Source organism: Zeus faber, assembly GCF_960531495.2.
Source record: "Zeus faber genome assembly, chromosome: 11".
NCBI classification, from domain to species: domain Eukaryota; kingdom Metazoa; phylum Chordata; class Actinopteri; order Zeiformes; family Zeidae; genus Zeus; species Zeus faber.
In genome coordinates, this window is record NC_137205.1 from 4,481,418 (window position 1) to 4,504,016 (window position 22,599).

General features: G+C 42.3%; 1 protein-coding gene across 1 annotated transcript; it reads left to right on the forward strand.

The window, feature by feature from the left end:
* On the forward strand, positions 1-21,921 carry slc16a3a (solute carrier family 16 member 3a; the record flags this gene model as incomplete). The annotated part of the gene is given in 10 exon segments (XM_080009526.1): positions 1-217; positions 856-899; positions 1,497-1,634; positions 2,550-2,604; positions 19,253-19,396; positions 20,156-20,545; positions 20,548-20,646; positions 20,649-20,716; positions 21,219-21,399; positions 21,503-21,921. Coding segments are annotated over 10 exon segments (1,755 nt in total).
* Between the last annotated feature and the right edge of the window lie 678 nt (positions 21,922-22,599).

Sequence of the window (22,599 nt, forward strand, 5' to 3'; positions counted from 1 at the left end):
ATGGCCATCGTTAGAGCTTCAGAGGCAGCGGAGAAAGCCTCTGGATGGCTGTGGATCAGAAGGGACAAGCCGTTGGATGAATGCTTTTTGGACACAGGCCGGGAACTGAACACTCCCAGTTGGGTCGCCTGGGTGAGGGTGTCTGAGTTGAAAGACCCGAACCACCCTATGATCCCAGGTACTATCACTGAGGATGTGTCCAAGTGCATCATGAGATGTATTTTACTTCATGTGTGTCTGTTTATGATCCACAAAGCAATGAGGTGGGAAGCAGTGTCCCTATGAAAAAGGAAGGGCTGATCGGGGTCTGGAGTTTCTAGACAAACTTGGTGTCAAAGTTGCTTCCCTGGTGACAGACTGACACACCCAGGTACAAAAGTTTATCCTGGAACACAAACCAGACATTGGCCACTTTTATCATGTGTCATTTGGAAATGTTGTTTATTGATTATTTGTAGCACAGCTAATCTTGTGCAACACTAACATTAACTATAGTAATAAAAAAGTGTTGACAGCACTTAAGAAGGTACATGCCATTTCCAAAGTGAAGGACAAGAAGGTCAACATGTGGACAAAGAGCATCAGAAATCATCTTGTCTGGTCAGCATCAGGTTCATTCAATGGAGAAAAAACAGTGGAGAACTGAACATCTCTTCTTGACCACATCCAGAATGTCCATGAAAATCCACTCTTCCCCAAGTGCCTGCACCCCCCCTTCTGCTGACAAAAACTAGTGGTGTAAAGCTGGTATACCTCTATTCATTAGCAATTATGTAATTTAGTACAATCATGTAGTATACTGTCAGCTCTTTGCACTCATCTTTTATAAATTTGTCATTTTCTTTCCCCCTCTAGCAACAAAGGCCACCTTTAAGCTGGAGAAGGCCTTCCTGTACCTAGTAAGTTTAAGTAAAGTGCAGACCTGCCCAGTGCCACTTAAAACATTTTATTTGGTAATATATACCAGTTTTACATATTACTTGTGTATCTGCTGCTCTCCATTTATTTGCTGGTGCCAGTATCTAAAACTTCCAGCCACTGGTACCACCAATGTGAAATTTTAGCTTCTAGCCCTTAACTATTTTGAAAGGAATCACATCCAAATCCTTCTCATTCTGTGCAAGCCCAGGCGGGGACTGCAGCAGGAGAACTGCAGTTCTTTGAAATAAAGTTTCAAAAGGCCAAGAGAGGGGAACATGTTGTTGGTGAAAACTAAATATACTACTGGTTGGTTCATTCTCAATTGTCTTATGCAAGTTTTCATCTATATACTAATACATGCATGATTCCAAACACATTTGCCCCACTGGCGAGATTTTGGCACCACCTGAACTACAAGGATTAGGTCTACATTTGCCAGCCTAACAAAAATTAAAATAGAGTGCAGTGAACATAACATTTCTAATTGCAGTTACTTTGGTAAGTTTGTGAACAGTTGAAACCAAATGAATTACTCATACTATATGCTATGTTAAGTGCTCTCTCCTGGGTATTAGAATAAGTCACTGAGCATCTGGACCTCCACTTTGATGAGGTCATCCAAGCCCCGGCACACTGTGGCTGAGCTGAAAGCAGTGGCTGTTCCTGGATTGCTGTGCTCACCGTATGAGCGACCTGAGAAGCCAGATGCAATTGTTAGCCATTGTCCAGCTTCAGCTCTCCAGGTGGGATGGGAACAGATCCAACACATAGTGACCCAGCACCCATCTAAACCCATAATACCTTTCCTAATCAGCTGCTTTCTGCCAAGTCGTGACAAATGAAATTTCTTAGAACTATATTGAATGAATGTATAATTGTGTACATAACAAATGTCCATAACATCTGAACAACATCATAACACCTCACGTCAAATATGAGGTTTAAAGCCTGTTTACTCCATTTCTTCATCAGGGTACTCCTGACATATACTTTTAGAGGCCTGGAAGTGTCAATAGGGGGCGCCACTTAAAATGGCCTAAGATACTATAATTCAGGGCTTTGCAAATTACATAATGTAAATTCTGACAACGCAGGTATATTCCCCAACCAAATGAACCCCTAGGATCACATGCATGTCATTATTTATCCACAAATGTATTACATTTTTAGGTTTATAATAATATGACTACTTTATCCATTGCATCGAGATACATAACAAAATGGCGGGGAATTGTAGTTGGCTATGGTTGGGTTTGAAACGTTTAGAATAATTGCGCTTTGCAAATTACATATGTAAATTGACATATGTAAATATTATACAACATATGTAATAATTTGTTTTTGCTCATGTAGAAGCCACAAGTCTGTATTATATCAACCTTGTTTTAAGAAAAACATGTTTAATTAATCAGGCTAGAAGGGCTGCGGCTTCGGCGGTCACTGAAGCAAAAACCTGGGTGTGGGAGGAGTTCGGGGAGGCGATGGACAAGGACTCAGAAAGGGAAAGCAGGGCTTGGCGCAGGCTGTGTTCAGCCGGGGAGGAGAACTGCTGACCCGGACTGGGGATATTGTCGGGCGGTGGAAAGAGCATTTTGAGGAGCTCCTGAATCCGATCAATACGTCCTCAGGGGAAGAGGCAGAGTCTGAAGACGCCTCCCCAGTGTCGCGTGGATGTCGGGTACAGTACCTGTGGAGTGGCAGACCGGGGTGGTGGTTCCCATTTTTAAAAAGGGGGACCGGAGGGTGTGCTCCAATTATAGGAGAGCTCTGCTCAGCCTCCCCGGGGAAGTTTACTCCCGGGTGCTAGAAAGTAGGCTCCGGCTGATTGTCGAACCTCAGATTCAGGAGGAGCAATGTAGATTCCGTCCTGGACGTGGAACAGTGGACCAGCTCTTTTTTTTTTTAACCTGTTCTGTCAGCATGCTGGGCATACAACACAGAGTATTTCTATGCCATTGCATTCAGGACAGAGTTAGTCTGCAAGTGGAGTTCAAGTTCTCAACCTGCAATGCAACTCTTTATTAATTCTTAAATCATCAAGAACTGCTGCAAATACTCTGTCCTGTGGATGACCTGTAGAATGACAAGAGCACAGTTTTTGGTTATGGAGAGCCACCACCAACCCCCCTCTTTGGAGAACTATTTATCATGTTTGGGTCTATAAACAACCAATCACTACTCCAAGAGGGGGAGAATCACCACGGTGAGACAAATAAACATAGAAACAAGCAACATTTACACAAAAACATGAACACTTGATGACAACATGTATTGAAAAACAGTGAATTAGAGGTATCTAATATTGCCCATTGTGATGGTTAAGTGAAGTTTCTGGGTTGCAGCATTACAGTCCTCAATGAGTGGTAAGACTGTGGTTTTAGTCCAATTTATTAAATATTCTGAGATAGCTGAGAATTTAGATATAAGATTGAACACCTCCGGTAGGGATGATATTGGGTTCCGTATGTACAACAGGATATTGTCTGTGTACAAACTGATTTTGTGAACAGAGTTTCCTGTTTGTATGGCTACAATATAACTGTTTTGACGGATAGCCACCGCGAGGGGTTCAATAAAGATGGCAGAGGGAGAGTGGGCATCCTTGTCTTGTGCCGCATTGTAGGGTGAAACACTGTGAAGTGTAACCATTGGTAATGACAGCAGCAGAAGGAGAGTTGTAGAGGATTCTGATCCATTGAATGAGGGACTCTCCAAAGCCAAATTTTTTGAGGATTGAAAAGAGATATGTCCAATTTACTCTATCAAATGCTTTTTCGGCATCCAAAGAGTCAATAATAGTATTAAAGTTGCTCCTTTTAGATATGCTGAGCAGACTGAATAAACGACACATATTGCTGGATCAGTGTCTTTGTGCCCTTGACAAAGCCTGTTTGATCTGGGTGAATTATAAATGAAATTAGTTTTTCAAGTGTTTTACTTATAATCTTTAGGTCGCAATTAATAAGGCTTTTGGGTCTGTAACTGGTGGTGAGGGTTGGGTCCTTTTTGAGTTTGAGCAAAAGCAAAATGAGAGCAGTATTCATGTGCGGAGGCATGGTGAAGGTTGACTTGACCTCTGTAACCATTCTGATGAATAATAGGGAGATAAGTGGCCAGAAGTGTTTATAAAATTCCACTGGGTAGCCATCTGATCCAGGTGATTTATTGTTGGGCATAGAGAAGAGAGGTTTCCTGAGTTCTTCAAGAGTAAGTGATTGATCTCAGGTGGTAGCCTGCTCTGTTGAAAGTTTAGGACAATATCATCAAGGAATGAGTGAATGTTTGATATATTCAATTCATTGTTCAATTCATTCGTTGAGTCATATAGGTTCTTATGAAAGTCTCTAAATATGTTATTGATGTCTTGCAGTCAGTATGTTATTCTACCCTGTGAATCTTTGATGGCTGTAATAAGTGATTTTTCTCTATCATGTTTCAATTGATTGGCAAGAAATTTACCTGATTTGTCATTGAATTCAAAGTAATTTGCTGTTGTTCGTTGCATAAGGAATTGTGTCTTTTGATGGATGATAGTTTCAAGTTGAGATGTAACTCCTGATCTCATTTCGGATTTGCTCAGAAGATGAGTGGGCTTGTAGGGAGTGTAACTCCTTTAGCCATGTTCAAGTTTATTTTGGCATCTTTCTCTTGAAAATAAATGGTTCAATTCTTTATCTGTCAAAAGTGAGGCGTTAAACCGCCAACTGCCGGGGGGGTTCCGGTTTGTTTCACTTATCAGGTTGAAACTAATCGGCCCGTGCTCGGAAATTACAATCAGGTGGTTTTCTGGATTAGTGATTTTGGACAGTGCGGAGTTACTTGTCAAGAAAAGGTTGATTCTAGAGAAACTTTGGTGAGGTGGTGAATAATATGTGTATTCTCTATTCTCTATTTTATTTTATTTTATTCTATATATCTTTATTTTTATTTTATTCTTTAAGTATTATTCGACTTACTGTAATACGTTTTAGGAATCAGTCAGTTGGTCTATTAGAAATAAATTTTTCCCGAGGACATATTGTGTGTTATCACCGGGTACATTACATTACATTTCACTGCATATATGTATGAAAGTATGTATATGTATGTGTTGAATAAACCTCTTGAATCTTGAGAATGTGGGTTATTTGATTGCCAACAATCCCCAAGAGCAAGATCACTCATATATTGTTTTATAGTGTCCGACGAACGCCAGGATTTGGGACTATTTCTGGCTTGAGATCCGTCTAAATTTGGATCCAGCACTGTGTTGAAGTCTCCTCCCAATATGATAATTGATTCAGAGAATTCTAAAAGTTTTGAAAATATATTGTGAAAGAAATTTTGGTCATCCTTATTGGGGCCATAAATATTAGCTATGGTTAATTTGATGTTACCTAAAATCCCATTAATCATTATGTAACGCCCTTCGGGGTCTGATATTGTGGTGTTATTTTGATATGGGATACTTTTATTGATCAATAGAGAAACGCCTCTTTCTTTTGAGTTGTATGACGCAAAAAACATCTGCTTAACCCATTTAGCTTTCAGTTTGTGCTTGGATGCAGTGAGGTTAGTTTCTTGCAGTAGACAGAAGCTGGGGTTCATCCTGGTGAGGTGACTTTGCTACGTTTAGCAGGTGAGCCCAAAGCCTCTCACATTCCAACTAACAAACTTAATGGGTGTCATTGAAGCTAGTAAGGGGGTGATGGCACAGTGCATCCAAGGCAATAGCTATACTACTGTTCCCATGCTTTCCCATAGATAAGTCTGGGGTTTCCTCCTTTATATTCCTTTTCGCTGCCATAGTATTGTAGTAAGTTTGTAGGGATACATAACTACACAAACAAATGACAAGTAGACAAAGATAAACACAGAACATTGCCGGATTACACATACATAAAGTGAAAGACATTATGGAGTGAGACTGATAGGAGAAGTAAGGAGAGAGGGATTAGGGAGGTGAGCTGATGAGAGAAGTATGGAGGGGGAATTAGGAAGGTGAGATGAGAGTGAGCGATATTTTATATCCTGACATCCTCGGTATAACAGACGGTATAACATATATAATTTGTCAACAACCATCGATACGCGTTTACCCTTCTGCCGGTTCTCCTTCAGGACAGGGTACAGCACCGTCCATCGGTCATTGATCTCCCGGGGGAACTAATCGTTCATGCCCAGCGCTGTTCCTTTCAGCTCCAGTCCTTTGCTTTTAACCAGCTCCTTGTGCTTGAAGTGTTCAAACTTAGCAACGATGGAGCGGGGATGGTTCCCCACGCAGTGTCCTAGCCGATGAACTCTGTGAAAGGTGATCTGCCTCCACGGTGTCTGTCGGGAGTTTCAGGGCGGTGTGGAGAAAGTCTTTCACCATATTTTCTGGGGACTCGGTGTTGTTCTCTGGGATCCCAGAAAAGATGAGGTCCCGCATACTTCTGGATTGAATATCCAGGATGGTCTCTTTCATTATTTTATTTTATTTTTTACAACTTCCATCTCTGCTGTGAGATGCTTCGCGGAGATTTTTAGACCTGCGTTGTAACAGTGGACCAGCTCTTTACTCTTGCAGGGTTGCTGGGGGGGGTCGTGGGAGTTTGCCCATCCAGTCTACATGTGTTTTGTGGACCTGGAGAAGGCTTTCGGCTGTGTCCCTCCGGGGATCCTGTGGGGGGTACTGAGGGAGTATGGGGTACCAGTGCGGTTGGTACAAGCCATCCGAGCCTTGTACAACCAAAGTGAAAGCTGTGTTCGCATTCTCGTCACAAAGTCAAACATGTTCTCAGTGGGTGTTGGACTCTGCCAAGGTTGCCCCTTGTCCCCAGAATTGCATCTCTGCCTTTTGCAGATGATGTGGTTTTGTTGGCTTCATCAGACCTTGACCTCCAGGACGCACTGGGGCGGTTTGCAGCCGAGTGTGAAGCGGTCAGGATGAGAGTCAGCACCCCCAAGTCTGAGGCCATGGTTCTCTGCCGGAAAACGGTGGATTTCTCCCTCTGGGTTGGGAGCGAGTTGCCGCCCCAAGTGAAGGAGTTCAAGTATCGCGGGATCTTGTTCACGAGTAGGGGGAGTGAGATGGACAGGCAGATCGGTGCGGCGTCAACAGTGATGCGGGCGTTGTACCGGACCATTGTGGTGAAAAGGGAGCTGAACCAGAAGGCAAAGCTCTCAATTTACCAGTCCATCTACGTCCCAACCCTCACCTATGGGCGTGAGCTTTGGGTAGTGACCGAAAGAACAAGAGCGGGAATACAAGCGGCCGAAATGAGTTTCCTCCGTAGGGTGGCTGGGCTCAGCCTTAGAGATAGGGTGACAAGCTCGGACATCCGGAGGGAGCTCGGAGTAGAGCCGCTGCTCCTTCGCGTCGAAAGGAGCCAGTTGAGGTGGTTCGGGCATCTGATCAGGATGCCTCCTGGGCGCATTCCCTTGAAGGTTTTCTAGGCACGTCCAACTGGTAGGAGAATACGGGGTAGACCCAGAATGCGCTGGAGGCATTATATACCCCAGCTGGCCTGGGAACACCTCGGGGTCCCCCAGAAGGAACTGGAATACGTTGCCGGGGAGAAGGGGGCCTGGAGCTCCTTGTTCAGCCTGCTTCCACCGCGACCCGGCCCCGGATAAGCGGAGGAAAATGGATGGACAGAAGGATGGATGTTTAATTAATGATGTCATGGAGACTACACTACCCACAATCCTTAGTATAACAACAATGTCTCTGATTGGTTGAGCTTGCTGTTGCCATGGAAATGTTTACCGCACTGGCTGATGGGTACACACGTGCACAAACGCTGATATTTATATCGCGTTAAATTGTATCTATGAATGAAATTCATACTGAGGGTATGACCCTATATCCCTATTCTCACCCAACATTGAATTTCATAGACCATTCAATAGAGAAAAAGAGAAACCAGTATCTCACTTTTATTTGGTGACTGCCAGAATTAAATATAAACCCATGGATTTCAAATTTGAATACATCCATGGTCCCCCCACCTCCCCGTGGTGGTGTACTTTCATCAGGCTAGTTTGAGTTTTAAGTATCTTTGTAACCCCCTCCTTTCCCATCCCCCCCCCCCCCCTGCCTCCAAGACATTGGGCTATAAATATTTCAAAACTGGGGATCCTCCACATTACTAGCCACTGACAAATTTCACCCCTTCATATCAGTCGCTGGACTGAAGCGTGTGCGTATCCCTGAGAAGGTGACCTCCATGTCCACTTCTCAGGATTCAGGATCATGTCCAGCTATAGCCGACTACTGACTCATTTGTTTTGTATACATTGAGCTGAGAGAATTCCAGACAAAATCTCTCCTAAGATTGTTGAGTAGAGCGCTGCACTGCCTGTCATCATTTTCTTCATCTGTCAATGAGTTCCAGGGAACGGGGAACAATACAATCTGTTTAAAAAAAAAAAAAAATTCCCTTTCCTCTGAAGAAATAATGTAATGCCTATCTATCCCCCTTCTAACTGCATACCAAAACATTACAGGATCATCAATTGATGGAAGAAACATGTGAATGTGCATAGTGACACCTAGTGGTCTGGTAACATTACAAACAGACAGATTTGGAAATGATTGTTTTTGATATCGAATGGGATAAACAGCATCATCATGATAAAGTGAACTAAAAGCACTTAATGTGAGCCAGATCTTCATGTTTGGCTTGTGGCTACAGTGGCCGGGAACAGCAACAGCCAAAACGCTATTCTACTAGTTCTAAGCTAGATACGTAGAAGAATATAAACCGATTGCACTTACAAGTATTAAATACATACAGTCAGGTACAAGACAAGACATTTTGACATAGTTCAAATGATATTCAGAATAAGGAGGCAGGAATAGAAATTAAATTCATGTAGATGGAAATGAGCTGTCAGATAAATATGCAAAAGAGGAAAAAGAGAAATGAGTATGGTAACAAGTATTAAATACAAACAGTCAGATACAAGGCAAGACATTGTACTTGACATAGCTTAAACATAATTCAGAATTAACAAAGAGAAATAAGTATTGTCGTAAAATGTAGCAAGGCAGAGGCTAAAAGTAGAATCACAATAAACAAATACATAAGAAATGGCAGGAAAAATGGGTACACTGTGCCTCAGACTTCCTTTGTATCACCCCTATTAGACAAGAATGGAACAACCCGACTGTGACGTTTTACATGACATGTAAACATGTCCAAAATCGACGTTAACACGTCGCTTTTTGGGCTGGAACCCTAATAAATATTGCTGCAGGCAGCAATACGCGGGGTCCAGGGTAGTCAGCCCTTTATTGAAGTTCAATGGAGTGTGCTTTGGCTCTGTTCTGGTGTGTTAAGTTAATTTGTTCCGGCCAGGTTTCAGTGTAATTCTATGATCGGGCTGTGTTTGTGACTCCTGAATCAGAGACAACGTCAGAAGCATCTTACCTGGGCTGTGGAGAAAAAGAACTGGACTGTTGCTCAGTGGTCCAAAGTCCTTTTTTTAGATGAAAGTACATTTTGCATGTCATTTGAAAATCAAGGTCCCAGAGTCTGGAGGAAAAGTGGAGAGGCACAGAATTTACATTGCTTGAAGTTTCCAGTCAGTGATGATTTGGGCTGCCATGTCATCTGCTGGTGTTGGTCCACTGTGTTTTCTGAAGTCCACAGTCAACACAGCCATCTACCAGGAAATTTTAGAGCCCTTCATGCTTCCTTCTGCTGACAAGCTTTATGGAGATGCTGATTTCATTTTCCAGCAGGACTTGGCACCTGCCCACACTGCCAAAGGTACCAAAAGCTGGTTCAATGACCATGGTGTTACTGTGCTTGATTGGCCAGCAAACTTGCCTGATCTGAATCCCAAAGAGAATCTATGGAGTATTGTCAAGAGGAGGATGAGACACCAGACCCAACAATGCAGATGACATGAAGGCTGCTATCAAAGCAATCTGGGCTTCCATTACACCTGAGCAGTGCCACAGGCTGATCGCCTCCATGCCACGCCGCATTGATGCAGTAATTCATGCAAAAGGAGGCCCAACCAAGTATTGAGTGCATAGAAATGAACATACTTTTCAGAGGCCTGACATTTCTGTTTAAAATATATTTTTTATTTTTTTTTTGATCTTATGTAATATTCTAATTTTCTGAGACTGTGAATTTGGGGTTTTCATTATCTATAGCTACAATCATCGAAATTTCAAGAAATAAAGGCTTGAAATATTTCACTCTGTGTAATGAATCTATATAACATATGGGTTTCACTTTCTGAAATGAGTGACAAAAAATATTGAACTTTTTCATGATATTCTAATTTTATGAGATGTACCTGTATATGCTTGTTCCTGGAGTCTCCAAACCATGCATTACCCTGATAAAATGAGCCTTGAGATGTGTGGAACAGGCTTAAAATACCAAGTACACAAATAATGTAAAAGCAAATAATGTTGAACAAACAAAACTACAAAAGAAAACAATAGACATAAAATGAAATACTAAAAGAATTGCAGCACACAAGGAGGTGAAGTCAGGGTGTAAAGTTCAACTTGAATTAAAAGCCAATGAGGAGAAATGGATTTTCAATAGTGATTTAAATGAATCTAGGGTCTGTGCAGATCGTATGTTAATAGGTAAGCTATATATAGTTTAGGGGGGGGGCGGTTGAAAGTATTTCAAAACACATACACAATAAATAGTTCTTGTATCATATAATTGCTTATGGTTGTTACCAGTAATTATAATTCAGGAAGATTGTATGCATTGGTATCTCTGGCATGTCGATCAATTCTGACAGTGATGTTATCAGGTTTTTATTTTGTAGAACTTACTCTGGTACGTGTCAGTTGTCCTCAGAAGCCTATTATATTTATGATGTTTAATATATGGCTTTTTTTTTTTTAAACAAAGGTTAAAAATACAATAAAATAATACCTGTCACTTTGTAACTTCGTTAAGAGTTTGTATCTTATATTCCTTTAGTTAAAGTCATTCCCCGGGCGCGTCCACGTATGCTGCCCACTGCTCCTGGCTGTGCCCCCGGAGGAAGGACAAGCCAAGGATGGGTCAAAAGCAGAGAATCCATTTCACCGGCCGCCATCAAAGCATGTGTGTGTGCAAGCATGTGTGGTGTGTTGCGTGATAAATAAAGACTGTTTCTTCTTCTTTCTTTCTTCTAAAGTCCAATCACGGCTATATCTGTATGTGGCGTTATCTTGATGAGGTTTCGATTGTCAACTAATCACTAGACTGCATACTATCATGTGACCTGTGGAATGTTGCGGTGATGTTAAAAAAAAAAAAAGTTTTTTACAAAATTATTCCACAATAATGGACCAATCTGGATCAAACTTGGACGACGGTATGTCGGAACAGCCATGAATACTCATTCCATTCATCTTGTCTGTGCGTGCCATGACATCCATAGACTACTGATGTTTCATTACGTTTTTAAGGCGTGTTTTTTTTTGCGAAAAAAGCTGAGAATATACAGAATTCAGCAAATTAAGACAGCAAATTACGCCCCCTGACCAAGTTATACTGTACATACCAGTAGGGTCATTGACAGTTATTTTAGCAATTTTGAAACTGTCACTATCATTTTTACATGAAACCTCCATCCCACATGAAATCAATCACGTGCAGCCTATTTCTTAAAGAGGTGATTTACACAATTGGACCCAGTATATTATCAATTATAAAGAGCTCGCTGGAGAAAGGCATTTTTCCTTCTGCTTTTAAACATGCTGTGGTCCATCCTCTTTTAAAGAAACGTAACCTTAATCCCAATTTTAGGCCCATTTCTAAACTTCCATTTCTTTCAAAGGTTTTAGAGAAGGCGGTATCAACCCAGCTTTTAGCTTTTGTGTCATAATAACATCTTTGAGAAATTTCAGTCTGGTTTTAGAGCTTTACATAGTACAGAAACTGTCCTCCTCAAAGTAACCAACGATTTCCTTTTAGCTGCTGACAGGGGGATAATGCAATCTTAATTATTTTAGATCTAAGTCTAGCCTTTGACACTGTAGATCACGTCATTTTAATTGACCGTCTTAACACCTGGGTTGGCATCAGGGAAACTGCACTTGGCTGGTTTTATTCCTACCTTTTAGAAATAACCTTTGCGGTCTCCATAGGTAATGACTCATTCTCCACAGCTCGAATTACCTGTGGTGTACCGCAAGGATCTATTTTAGGTCCAATTTTATTTTCAATCTGTGCTGCCTTTTGGCCAAATTATCGGAAGTCATTGTCTCTTCATTGCTATGCAGACGACACACAGATGTACAGTATCTTCCTCTGAGACCTGGTGACTCAAACAGCTTAGCTGCTGTTATAGATTGTCTCAATGATATCAATCGTTGCACAGAATTTTCTTCAATTCAATAATTCAAATCAGAAATCATAGTGTTCACTCCCCCAAATTCTACCAGTCAAATTGAGAGTGGCCTTGGCACTCTGTCCACAAATGTGAAGTCTATTGTCAGAAACTTGGGAGTACTATTTGACTCTGACCTAAGCATTAAACAAATTTTAAAGGATTGTCTAGTCCTGCTTCCCTCAACTGAGAACCATTTCAAGAATCAAACCAATATTATCATACAGCCACCTGGAAAAAGTAATCCACACCGTAACTTTCTCCTTTCTGGCATCAACCGAAGTCACTCTCCGGCCTCCATCTAGTTCAGATTGCAGTAGCTAGGCTTCTTACCGGTTCCAAAAGATGACATCACTTCCCTGAAATCATGGCCTCTCTCCAATTGACAGAATGGAGAATCTCCATCGATTCTGAACCGAACAGGTTCAGAATCAATTTTAAGATTTTATTGATCACTTTTAAGGCAGTCTGGGTCTGACTCCAAGCTAGATAACAGATATGTTGACCCCAAATGAGCCAGTGCACAGCCTTAGATCCTCAGGTGGGGGCCTCCTGGCTGTTCCAAAGTCTAGAGTTCAAACTAAAGGTGACCTTGTCTTTTCTGTCAGGGCCTCTTGACTTTGGAATGACCTGGCGGAATCATTGACTCAAAACCATTTTTATAGATCTACTTTTATGTGATGTCACCCCCTTTCTTTATATATTTTTTACTTACTTATTTATTTTAAAATGTTCCTTTTATTTCTATTTCTTGTTATCATATTCTATATATATTTTTTCTCTTCATCCGCTTTTACATTCAAATAATTAATTTAATTCCTGTTTATTAATGTTCCTTTGCCTTTGAAATTCATGATTTGAACACTCTGCTTTTATTTAATCTGTCAAAGCACTTTGTAAACTGTGTTTTTAAAGATGCTATATAAATAAAGTTGTTATTATTAACAATAGTAGGGCTCCCGCCCCGATTAACAATAATGGAAATTCGGAAAATTTTATTCTTTATCTTATTAGGCAATACAGTGGGCAATTTTTGCATTGATGTTTTCATGGTTTAATAACGTTGAAATATCGTGGGGAGGGGCTTGCATTGGGCCCACACCCAACAGTACAGGGTCCCGAGAAAGCGAGAGACGCGTCACTCATGACGTCATTCCAGTCGAGCGCTCATCATTTTTCATCCGCGTCTCAGCTGCGCGTACGTACTGGAGGTGGCGTGAGCGGCACAGTAGCTCCGGTATGCGCAGGCAAAGGTACACGGTGAGCATCACTCGGGTAAGACGCCCTTAAATTACAAACTTGTTTTTAATCTTGATGCGTTGACAAGGTCACGGACTTGATTTTGAGGGTTTAGGGTGGACGGAGGGGACCCTATCCTACACATCATATACTGTGTCAATGGAATTGTCGACTGTATAAAAGTGTACTTTCGTCGAAAAACCTTATCTGCACCATTTCAAAATATATAAAACAATTAAAAATCGTGTTTAGCCTCACGACGGACGCGCCATTGTGCATCGAGGGTGTTTTTCCAATGGTCGGTCTCTGAGAAGAATCACGATAATAGGCTAATTTACATAGTTACGCCTTCGTTGCCTTGCATCGGAAAATAGCTAGGTAATAGGTAAATTCGTTGATGACGTCACACAGACACCTATATTCTACTTGCAACTTGCACAACAGCTGAGTCTGCCGCTGTTTTTTATTCTTGTAGCCCATTTATTTGGAATCATATTTTATTTTCGTTTTATGAAACCTTTCAAGGATATGTTGCCTATTTTGCAACCCAGGCCTTATTAAAATGTTGGTTCCCATGATTTAGAACTGTTCATAGCAGAAACTTACTGCTTTGCTGTGGCTTCTTACTGTGTTTGGATCACAATCGAGGACGCACTTGTGGATTAATGGGACTTCTGTCGATAGGGTGAGCAGCTTCAGATATCTGGGAGTCCACATCACAGAGGACTTAACATGGACTGTTTACACAGACACTCTGGTGAGAAAGGCGAGGCAGCGTCTCTACCACCTCAGGCAGCTGAGGAAATTCCGGGTCTCGGTGAGGATCCTCAAGTCCTTCTACTCTGGAGCAGTGGAGAGCATCCTGACAGGCAACATCACTGCCTGGTTTGGGAACTGTACTGCCCAGGACAGGCGGGCCCTGCAGAGGGTGGTGCGTTCAGCTGAACGTACCACTGGAACTACCCTCCCCCCCTTGCAGGACTTATACACCAGGAGGTGTAGTAGCAGAGCCCGTAGGATCATGAAGGATCCTCATCACCCCAACAACGGACTGTTTCAGCTGCTGCGGTCAGGCAAGCGCCTCCGCAGTCACACAGCGAGAACAGAGAGACTGAGACGGAGTTTTTTCCCGCAAGCCATTAGAACTGTCAACGCTGACCTCACCAGGGGTCCTAACTGAGCCATGCACTAGGCTCCACTACCTACTGTACTATATGTAGCATACTGTACCGCATACTGTATCACTGTTCAGGGTTGTTCGTGATGCCGTATTGCATCATATTGAGTTGGTCATATTTATTGTCAGGCAGAATCAGAAAGTGCAGCAGGCTCAGTTCCAGGAGCCAAGCTCAGCCCGTGGAAACCCCTGGAAGCCCTGGAAGCCCCGATCCTTCTTCCCTGGATCCTTATATAGTCTAATCTAAGCAAGTGGTCACAAAAGGACATATGGATAACAAAGAACTGACTTCAACCAGAGGCGCCATATTATTTCTAACAATCCCTCTTTTGACCTCATTAAGTCAATCTAAAACAGTCAACAAAATATGTATGAAGGGGAAGAAGGTAAATAAAACATAAAAGTGTCCAACACAGACTGGTCGACCCATCGGATCCTACAGCTGAACCTTTCCCTACCTAATAGAATCTTACCCTAACACGAGAAATAAAACATTGAACTTCTTCCCAGATAACATTTAAAACAAACAATAAACAATTCATGACAATACATGGCTCCAGGAGTGATTGGCAGGGAAAACCCCATTTGTCTTAGCGGGAAAAAACCTACCAACATCCGTATTATTGAATGTGCGGATGGCATTCACTCACCACCTAGACCATTTACAATAAAAGAGCAAACAAAAAATACAGAGTAAACAAAAAATACAGAGTAATTTCTTAGGAGCAATGTCTCCCTGGGTGTGATACTGGATCTCGCAGCTTTTAAGCTCTTTACCTCATGCAAGGTGTGCTGACTCCACTGTTTTGATCTTTCTTTCTCAAACCCTGTTCAACTAGATGAAGTCATCGTGGACGAGCAAAGCAAGACATTGGTTAATACAGAGCGGGTGGTCGTCTGGACCACTCGGAACGGTCCGGTCCACCTGGCCTCCGTCCACTTCCTTTTCACCGCTTTCAGCCAGACCCAGTCGGAGACTCTTGCAGCCTTACCGACGGTGGATTGATTAGCTCTCCACCGTGGTCCTGTATCTTTGAGGAGAGAGAGAGACTACCAGAACAGTTAGGATACCACAGTACAATGCGTGATCCACGCGGGTGAGGTCCAGGGGAAGTGAAGGGATATCATTTACACATACACATGAACATTAAACAGACACATACACATGAACATTACACAGTAATTTACACATAACTAACTATGACAGACAGATGACAATCCTGTACTGACTGGCTAAAGGCAAGAGAGCCGAGAGAGAGAGAGAGAGAGAGAGAGAGAGAGAGAGAGAGAGAGAGAGAAGGTAATGGACAAGTTAAGGAGGAGAGAGAAAAACATTTATGCCGTTTTTGATTCTGCCTTTTATTTAAAAACATCTGTTCCTATCCAGACATCGATAATTTGATGACAGACTGTCTCATACTTTTTTTACCTAAAATTTAACAGTCACCCGTTACCTGTCTCACTTACCTAATTATGACAACCTGGTTTATTCAATACCTAAAATTTAGCATTCTTGTACCTAAAATCCAGCATTTCCCTGAATAAGCATTCCTGTGCCTAAAATCTAGCGCTTCCTTGAATACCTAAAATTTAGCATTCTTTCACCTGGCGTCATTTACCTAACTATGACTATGTCTTTACGTGATAGTCAATATGCACAGTTCTGTTAAAAGGTTTGTGCTTACTTGTTTTAATGAGGCGTCTTTCGGTGTCTGGACAGGTCTGGATGTTGTTTGGGGAACTTCCAATATCCCCTTGACTTTCTTTTGTTTAAAACAAATTGTAATTATGTCATTGTCATCACTTTTGACAATATTATTAATTTGTACTTACGACCTCTGATTTAAACTCCTTCCCATCACGTTGGGATCACCAATTTGTTGGAGAAACCTCACTTTAAGTTGTTCAGTTCAAATCATGTCGGGATCACCAATTTGTTGGCAGGTTTTTTCCCCGCTAAAACAAAGGGGGTTATACCTGCCAATCACTCCTGGAGTCCTGCACTGTCAGAATTGTTTCACTGTCAGAATTGTTTATTGTTTGTTTTAAATGTTATCTGGGAAGAAGTTCAATGTTTTATATTTTATTGCTCGTGTTAGGGTAAGATTCTATTAGGTAGGGAAAGGTCCAGCTGTAGGATCCGATGGGTCAACCAGTCTGTGTTGGACACTTTTATGTTTTATTTACCTTCTTCCCCTTTATACTTTTTGTTAACTGTTTTAGATTGACCTCATGTTTAATGAGGTCAAAAGGGGGATTGTTAGAAATAATATGGCGCCTCTAGTTGGAGTCAGTTCTTTGTGATCCATGTGACCACTTGCTTAGATTAGACTATATAAGGATCCGGGGAGGAAGGATCGGGGCTTCCGGAGGCTTCCAGGGTTTTCCATGGGCTGAGCTTGGCTCCTGGAGCCCGGGCTCAGACTTCATGAACTGAGCCTGCTGCACTTTCTGATTCTGCCTGACAATAAATTTGACCAACTCCTAAATTTGTGTTACGTCTTCTGATTGACGCTCCAACCCATCAACGAACACGCAGAGAACTTCAAAGGTAATTTTTACAACTTGGTGATCCTTCGAGGAGGATATATATACAGTGGGGCAAAAAAGTATTTAGTCAGCCACCAATTGTGCAAATTCTCCCACTTAAAAAGATGAGAGAGGCCTGTTATTTTCATCATAGGTTCACCTCAACTATGAGAGACAAAATGAGAAAAAAAAAATCCAGCAAATCACATTGTCTGATTTTTAAAGAATCTATTTGCAAATTATGGTGGAAAATAAGTATTTGGTCATTAACAAAAGTTAATCTCAATACTTTGTTATATACCCTTTGTTTGCAATGACAGAGGTCAAACGTTTTCTGTAAGTCTTCACAAGGTTTTCACACACTGTTGCTGGTATTTTGGCCCATTCCTCCATGCAGATCTCCTCTAGAGCAGTGATGTTTTGGGGCTGTCGCTGGGCAACACGGACTTTCAACTACCTCCAAAGATTTTCTATGGGGTTGAGATCTGGAGACAGGCTAGGCCACTCCAGGACCTTGAAATGCTTCTTACGAAGCCACTCCTTCGTTGCCCGGGCGGTGTGTTTGGGATCATTGTCCCCAGCCACGTTTCATCTTCAATGCCCTTGCTGATGGAAGGAGGTTTTCACTCAAAATCTCACGATACATGGCCCCATTCATTCTTTCCTTTACACAGATCAGTCGTCCTGGTCCCTTTGCAGAAAAACAGCCCCAAAGCATGATGTTTCCACCCCCATGCTTCACAGTAGGTATGGTGTTCTTTGGATGCAACTCAGCTTTCTTTCTCCTCCAAACACGACAAATTTAGTTTTTTCCAAAAAGTTATATTTTGGTTTCATCTGACCATATGACATTCTCCCAATCCTCTTCTGGATCATCCAAATGCTCTCTAGCAAACTTCAGACGGGCCTGGACATGTACTGGCTTAAGCAGGGGGACACGTCTGGCACTGCAGGATTTGAGTCCCTGGCGGCGTAGTGTGTTACTGATGGTAGCCTTTGTTACTTTGGTCCCAGCTCTCTGCAGGTCATTCACTAGGTCCCCCCGTGTGGTTCTGGGATGTTTGCTCACCGTTCTTGTGATCATTTTGACCCCACGGGGTGAGATCTTGCGTGGAGCCCCAGATCGAGGGAGATTATCAGTGGTCTTGTATGTCTTCCATTTTCTAATAATTGCTCCCACAGTTGATTTCTTCACAACAAGCTGCTTACCTATTGCAGATTCAGTCTTCCCAGCCTGGTGCAGGTCTACAATTTTGTTTCTGGTGTCCTTTGACAGCTCTTTGGTCTTGGCCATAGTGGAGTTTGGAGTGTGACTGTTTGAGGTTGTGGACAGGTGTCTTTTATACTGATAACGAGTTCAAACCGGTGCCATTAATACAGGTAACGAGTGGAGGACAGAGGAGCCTCTTAAAGAAAAAGTTACAGGTCTGTGAAAGCCAGAAATCTTGCTTGTTTGTAGGTGACCAAATACTTATTTTACCGAGGAATTTACCAATTAATTCATTAAAAATCCTACAATGTGATTTCCTGGATTCTTTCCCCCCCATTCTGTCTCTCATAGTCGAAGTGTACCTATGATGAAAATGACAGGCCTCTCTCATCTTTTTAAGTGGGAGAACTTGCACAATTAGTGGCTGACTAAATACTTTTTTGCCCCACTGTATGTGTATATATGTATATATATATATATATGTGTATATATATATATATATATATATATGTGTGTATATATATATATATATATATGTGTGTATATATATATATATATATATATATATATATATATATATATATATATATATATATATATATATATATAGCATCTCTGATAAAAAATGAGGTATCCCTTTAAAGCAGTGGGATATCAGTAATCAAGGACTAAATGTGAAACAAAATGGTGAGGAGAATTAAGCTTTTTTAAAAATAGAGTTAAGGGTTATCAAGTCAGAGGATAAGTTGTATCTGTAGAATTGGGGAAGTATATTTTACGATTCTTATTTCCGATGACCTCCGCAGAGTTTCTGCTGAGTGTGTGTGTGTTGCTCATCCTCCCTCGTACAGGTCTTGTGTGCAGCATGCTGGTCAATCGCTTTGGCTGTCGCCCGGTGATGATTGTGGGTGGTCTGTTCACCTCGGCGGGAATGGTCCTCACTTCTTTCTCCACCTGTATTATTCATATTTACCTCTGCGTAGGGGTCATTACAGGTTAGCCCATTAAATCCCTGTTTCGCTTAAAAGGCCTTTACACATCAAGCTCGATGGTAATGGAAAATAAAACAGAAAACACAAAATTGCGAATAATTCTGAATACATCTGACGCACCCAATATACTGCCACCCACTATGGCACAATGTTTCTAATACATTATATAGGTCCTTGAAAGAATTTAGATCAGTAAAGAAATATGATTAAATATTTTCTTGTTAGGTCAGACTTCAGTGCATATGGGAGGCGAACATTTGGAAAAATCACTTTTTGATATGTATGGTTGCAATGACTGCATAAAAGTCCAAAACATGTTATTGATATGCAAATAAATCACACCCACAGCCAGACAGTATCCGGTAGAAAACAGGAGTCAAGAACTGTGATACTAAATTGAGATTGAAACGTGATTTAACAACAAATTACACATACTAAAAAAAAATAAAAAATGTTGCATGCTACAGAATCGTAGCCCACGCAACATAGATGTTGTGTTGGTGTCATTACACCAGCAATTGTAACTTTAAAATGACCTAGTAGTATTGAACTCAGTAAGTTGCATCGTGTTGAAAAACAGTTTTCTCCAGCTCTGTCTTGGTGAAAGAGTTTTGAAGAGCAATCTAATCCTGCGATCTGGTGTCATGAATGTGATTAAAGGTCACATCCAGTATTTAATGTTAAAACTGTACTCAGGCACAATCTTTAGTTTGCTATGTTAAGGCCAAAGTTTTTTTGCTGAACTTCTGTCTTGCTCTTCAGGCCTAGGACTGGCGTTGAACTTCCAGCCCTCCCTAATAATGCTCAATCGCTACTTCAACAAGAAGCGTCCATTGGCAAATGGGCTCTCGGCAGCAGGCAGCCCAGTGGCCCTGTGCTGCCTCTCCCCACTGGGCCAGCTCCTCCAGTACGGCTGGAGAGGTGGCTTTCTTGTTCTGGGGGGCATGCTGCTCAACTGCTGCATCTGTGGGGCCCTCATGAGACCCCTGGACTCCCCCAGGAACTCAGACACCACAGCCCCCGAACAGGGCGACGCTGTGGCAACGACTAAGCCCAAAGCCAAGTTGTTGGACTTCTCCGTGTTCAAGGACTGCGGCTTCCTGATCTACACTATAGCAGCCTCCATCATGGTGCTGGGACTGTTTGTGCCTCCGTGTTTGTGGTGAGTTATGCCAAAGAGCTGGGCAACAAGGACACAAAGTCAGCCCTACTGCTCACCATCTTGGGCTTCATCGACATATTTGCGCGGCCTATCTGTGGTGCGTCTACCTCTCCAGCTTCGCCCTCATCTTAAATGGAACCACTGACATGGTCGGATCTCAGGTAGGCACTAGAGGGCTTTACGGGACAACAGATAGTAATAGCTAAGTGGCATGTGCTACTGCAGTGCTTGCACTACTGCCTCACAGCAAGAAGGTCCTGGGTTTGTTCCTGCCTCGGGTGCTGTTGGCACGCAATCTCCCCCTTAGGGGTCTTTCTGCATGGAGTTTGCGTGTTCTCTCTGTGCTCACACAGGTCTCCTCCGACATAAACAAGGACCCCAATTAAATACATGCAGAATACTTCCTGTCCTGTCCCTGACCACGACATGGATCTTCATCTGGAGTTGGTCCCCGGGGGCCATCGAAGTGAAGCTGCTGCCCCCTGGAGGAAGGATGGCTGGGAGAAATGCAGAGACTGAAGTCACCAGTGTGTGTGTGTGTGTGTGTGTGTGTGTGTGTGTGTGTGTGTGTGTGTGTGTGTGTGTCACGAATAGATGATTCTTCTTCTCAACGATGTAATTTTTGAATTCTGAAAAGATGAATATCTTTCCCATCTGTCACAGGCTAAGGACTACAACTCCTTGGTGGTGTACTGTATCTTCTTCGGCATTTCCTACGGCATGGTGGGTGCACTCCAGTTCGAGGTCCTGATGGCAATAGTTGGTACAGAGAAGTTCTCCAGTGCAATCGGACTGGTTCTCCTCATAGAGGCCATTGCTGTGTTGGTGGGCCCTCCTGGTGCTGGTCAGTAAGCATCAAATGACAGGACAATAGCTCAAAGGTTTCCTCACATTTCACCATTTCTCATTCAATAGTTAAAACCATTTCCCCCTTTGCCTCAATCCAGGCCAACTGCTTGACGCCACCAAGAACTACATGTACTTTTTCCTTTTGGCCGGAAGCGAAATGGTCCTCTCTGCTTTGGTCCTTGCCACCTGCAACTTCCTGTTTATCAAGATGAAGCCCCTGAAGCAGCCGGCGACCAAGCAGGAAAATGACGAGGAGGTCGTCACCGTCGAGGCAAAAGAGAAGGCTGAGACGGAGGAGCGAGAGAAAGCGGAAATGGGCAAGGGCGTGAAAGGGAAGGAGTTGACAGGAGGAGGAGAAGAGAAGGGTCCGAAAGAGACTGAAGACCAGGTGGAGAAAGCAATGACTGAGGCTCGTCTGGATAGTGTCGTCAGAGATTGGCAGGATCTAGGGGGATTGCTGAAGGAATCACCGGCTAATGGTGGGATCGGCACCGGTCCTGAAACTAGTCGGAAGTAGGAAGATGGTGCCTAAATAACAGCCGTTCCAGGCAAGGCCCAACAGTGCCCTTTTGACATGCAGTAGGAACTGGACAGTGGAACCTCATTCACTTTAAACCCCCTGCGGGAATTAGTCATCGGGAAACTGAAAACGGTCTAGATCCTAGATCAAGCCCAGCGGTTAATTTAAGCCCTGCCAAACCAAGGGGGGGGGGGGGGGGTGTGTATGTGCGTGTGTGTGTAATATAGCATTAATGCCATTTGTACGGCCTGCTGGGATGCGTCCCTTCTTTGCGATTACAAAAGTTGCCACCGTTGTATTTGCACTCCCAAGTAAAAGAATGCGTGAGTTGAAAAATCTGAAGAAACACAGGCAGAGGTTTGAATAGAAAATGGGTAATGTAAGTTATCAATAGCACTTTCCTCAAATTGCATAGCTTTGTGTGTGTGCGTGCCCAATGGAACCAATAATTAAGAAAATGCAATACTATTTAAAGAAACTATAACTGTTTGTGTATATCAATTCACAAGTGGCTGATGGTTATAGAATGGATTACGTTTTGTTTTAGTCGTGAAATTGTTTGCAGATGGTCAGCGTTTATTTTTTCAGAAATTTTTGCCATATTGTCCATTTTCTAAATATATATATACATTTTTTACATGGTTTATTTTTTTAGCCTACTTGTGTTTTTGCGTT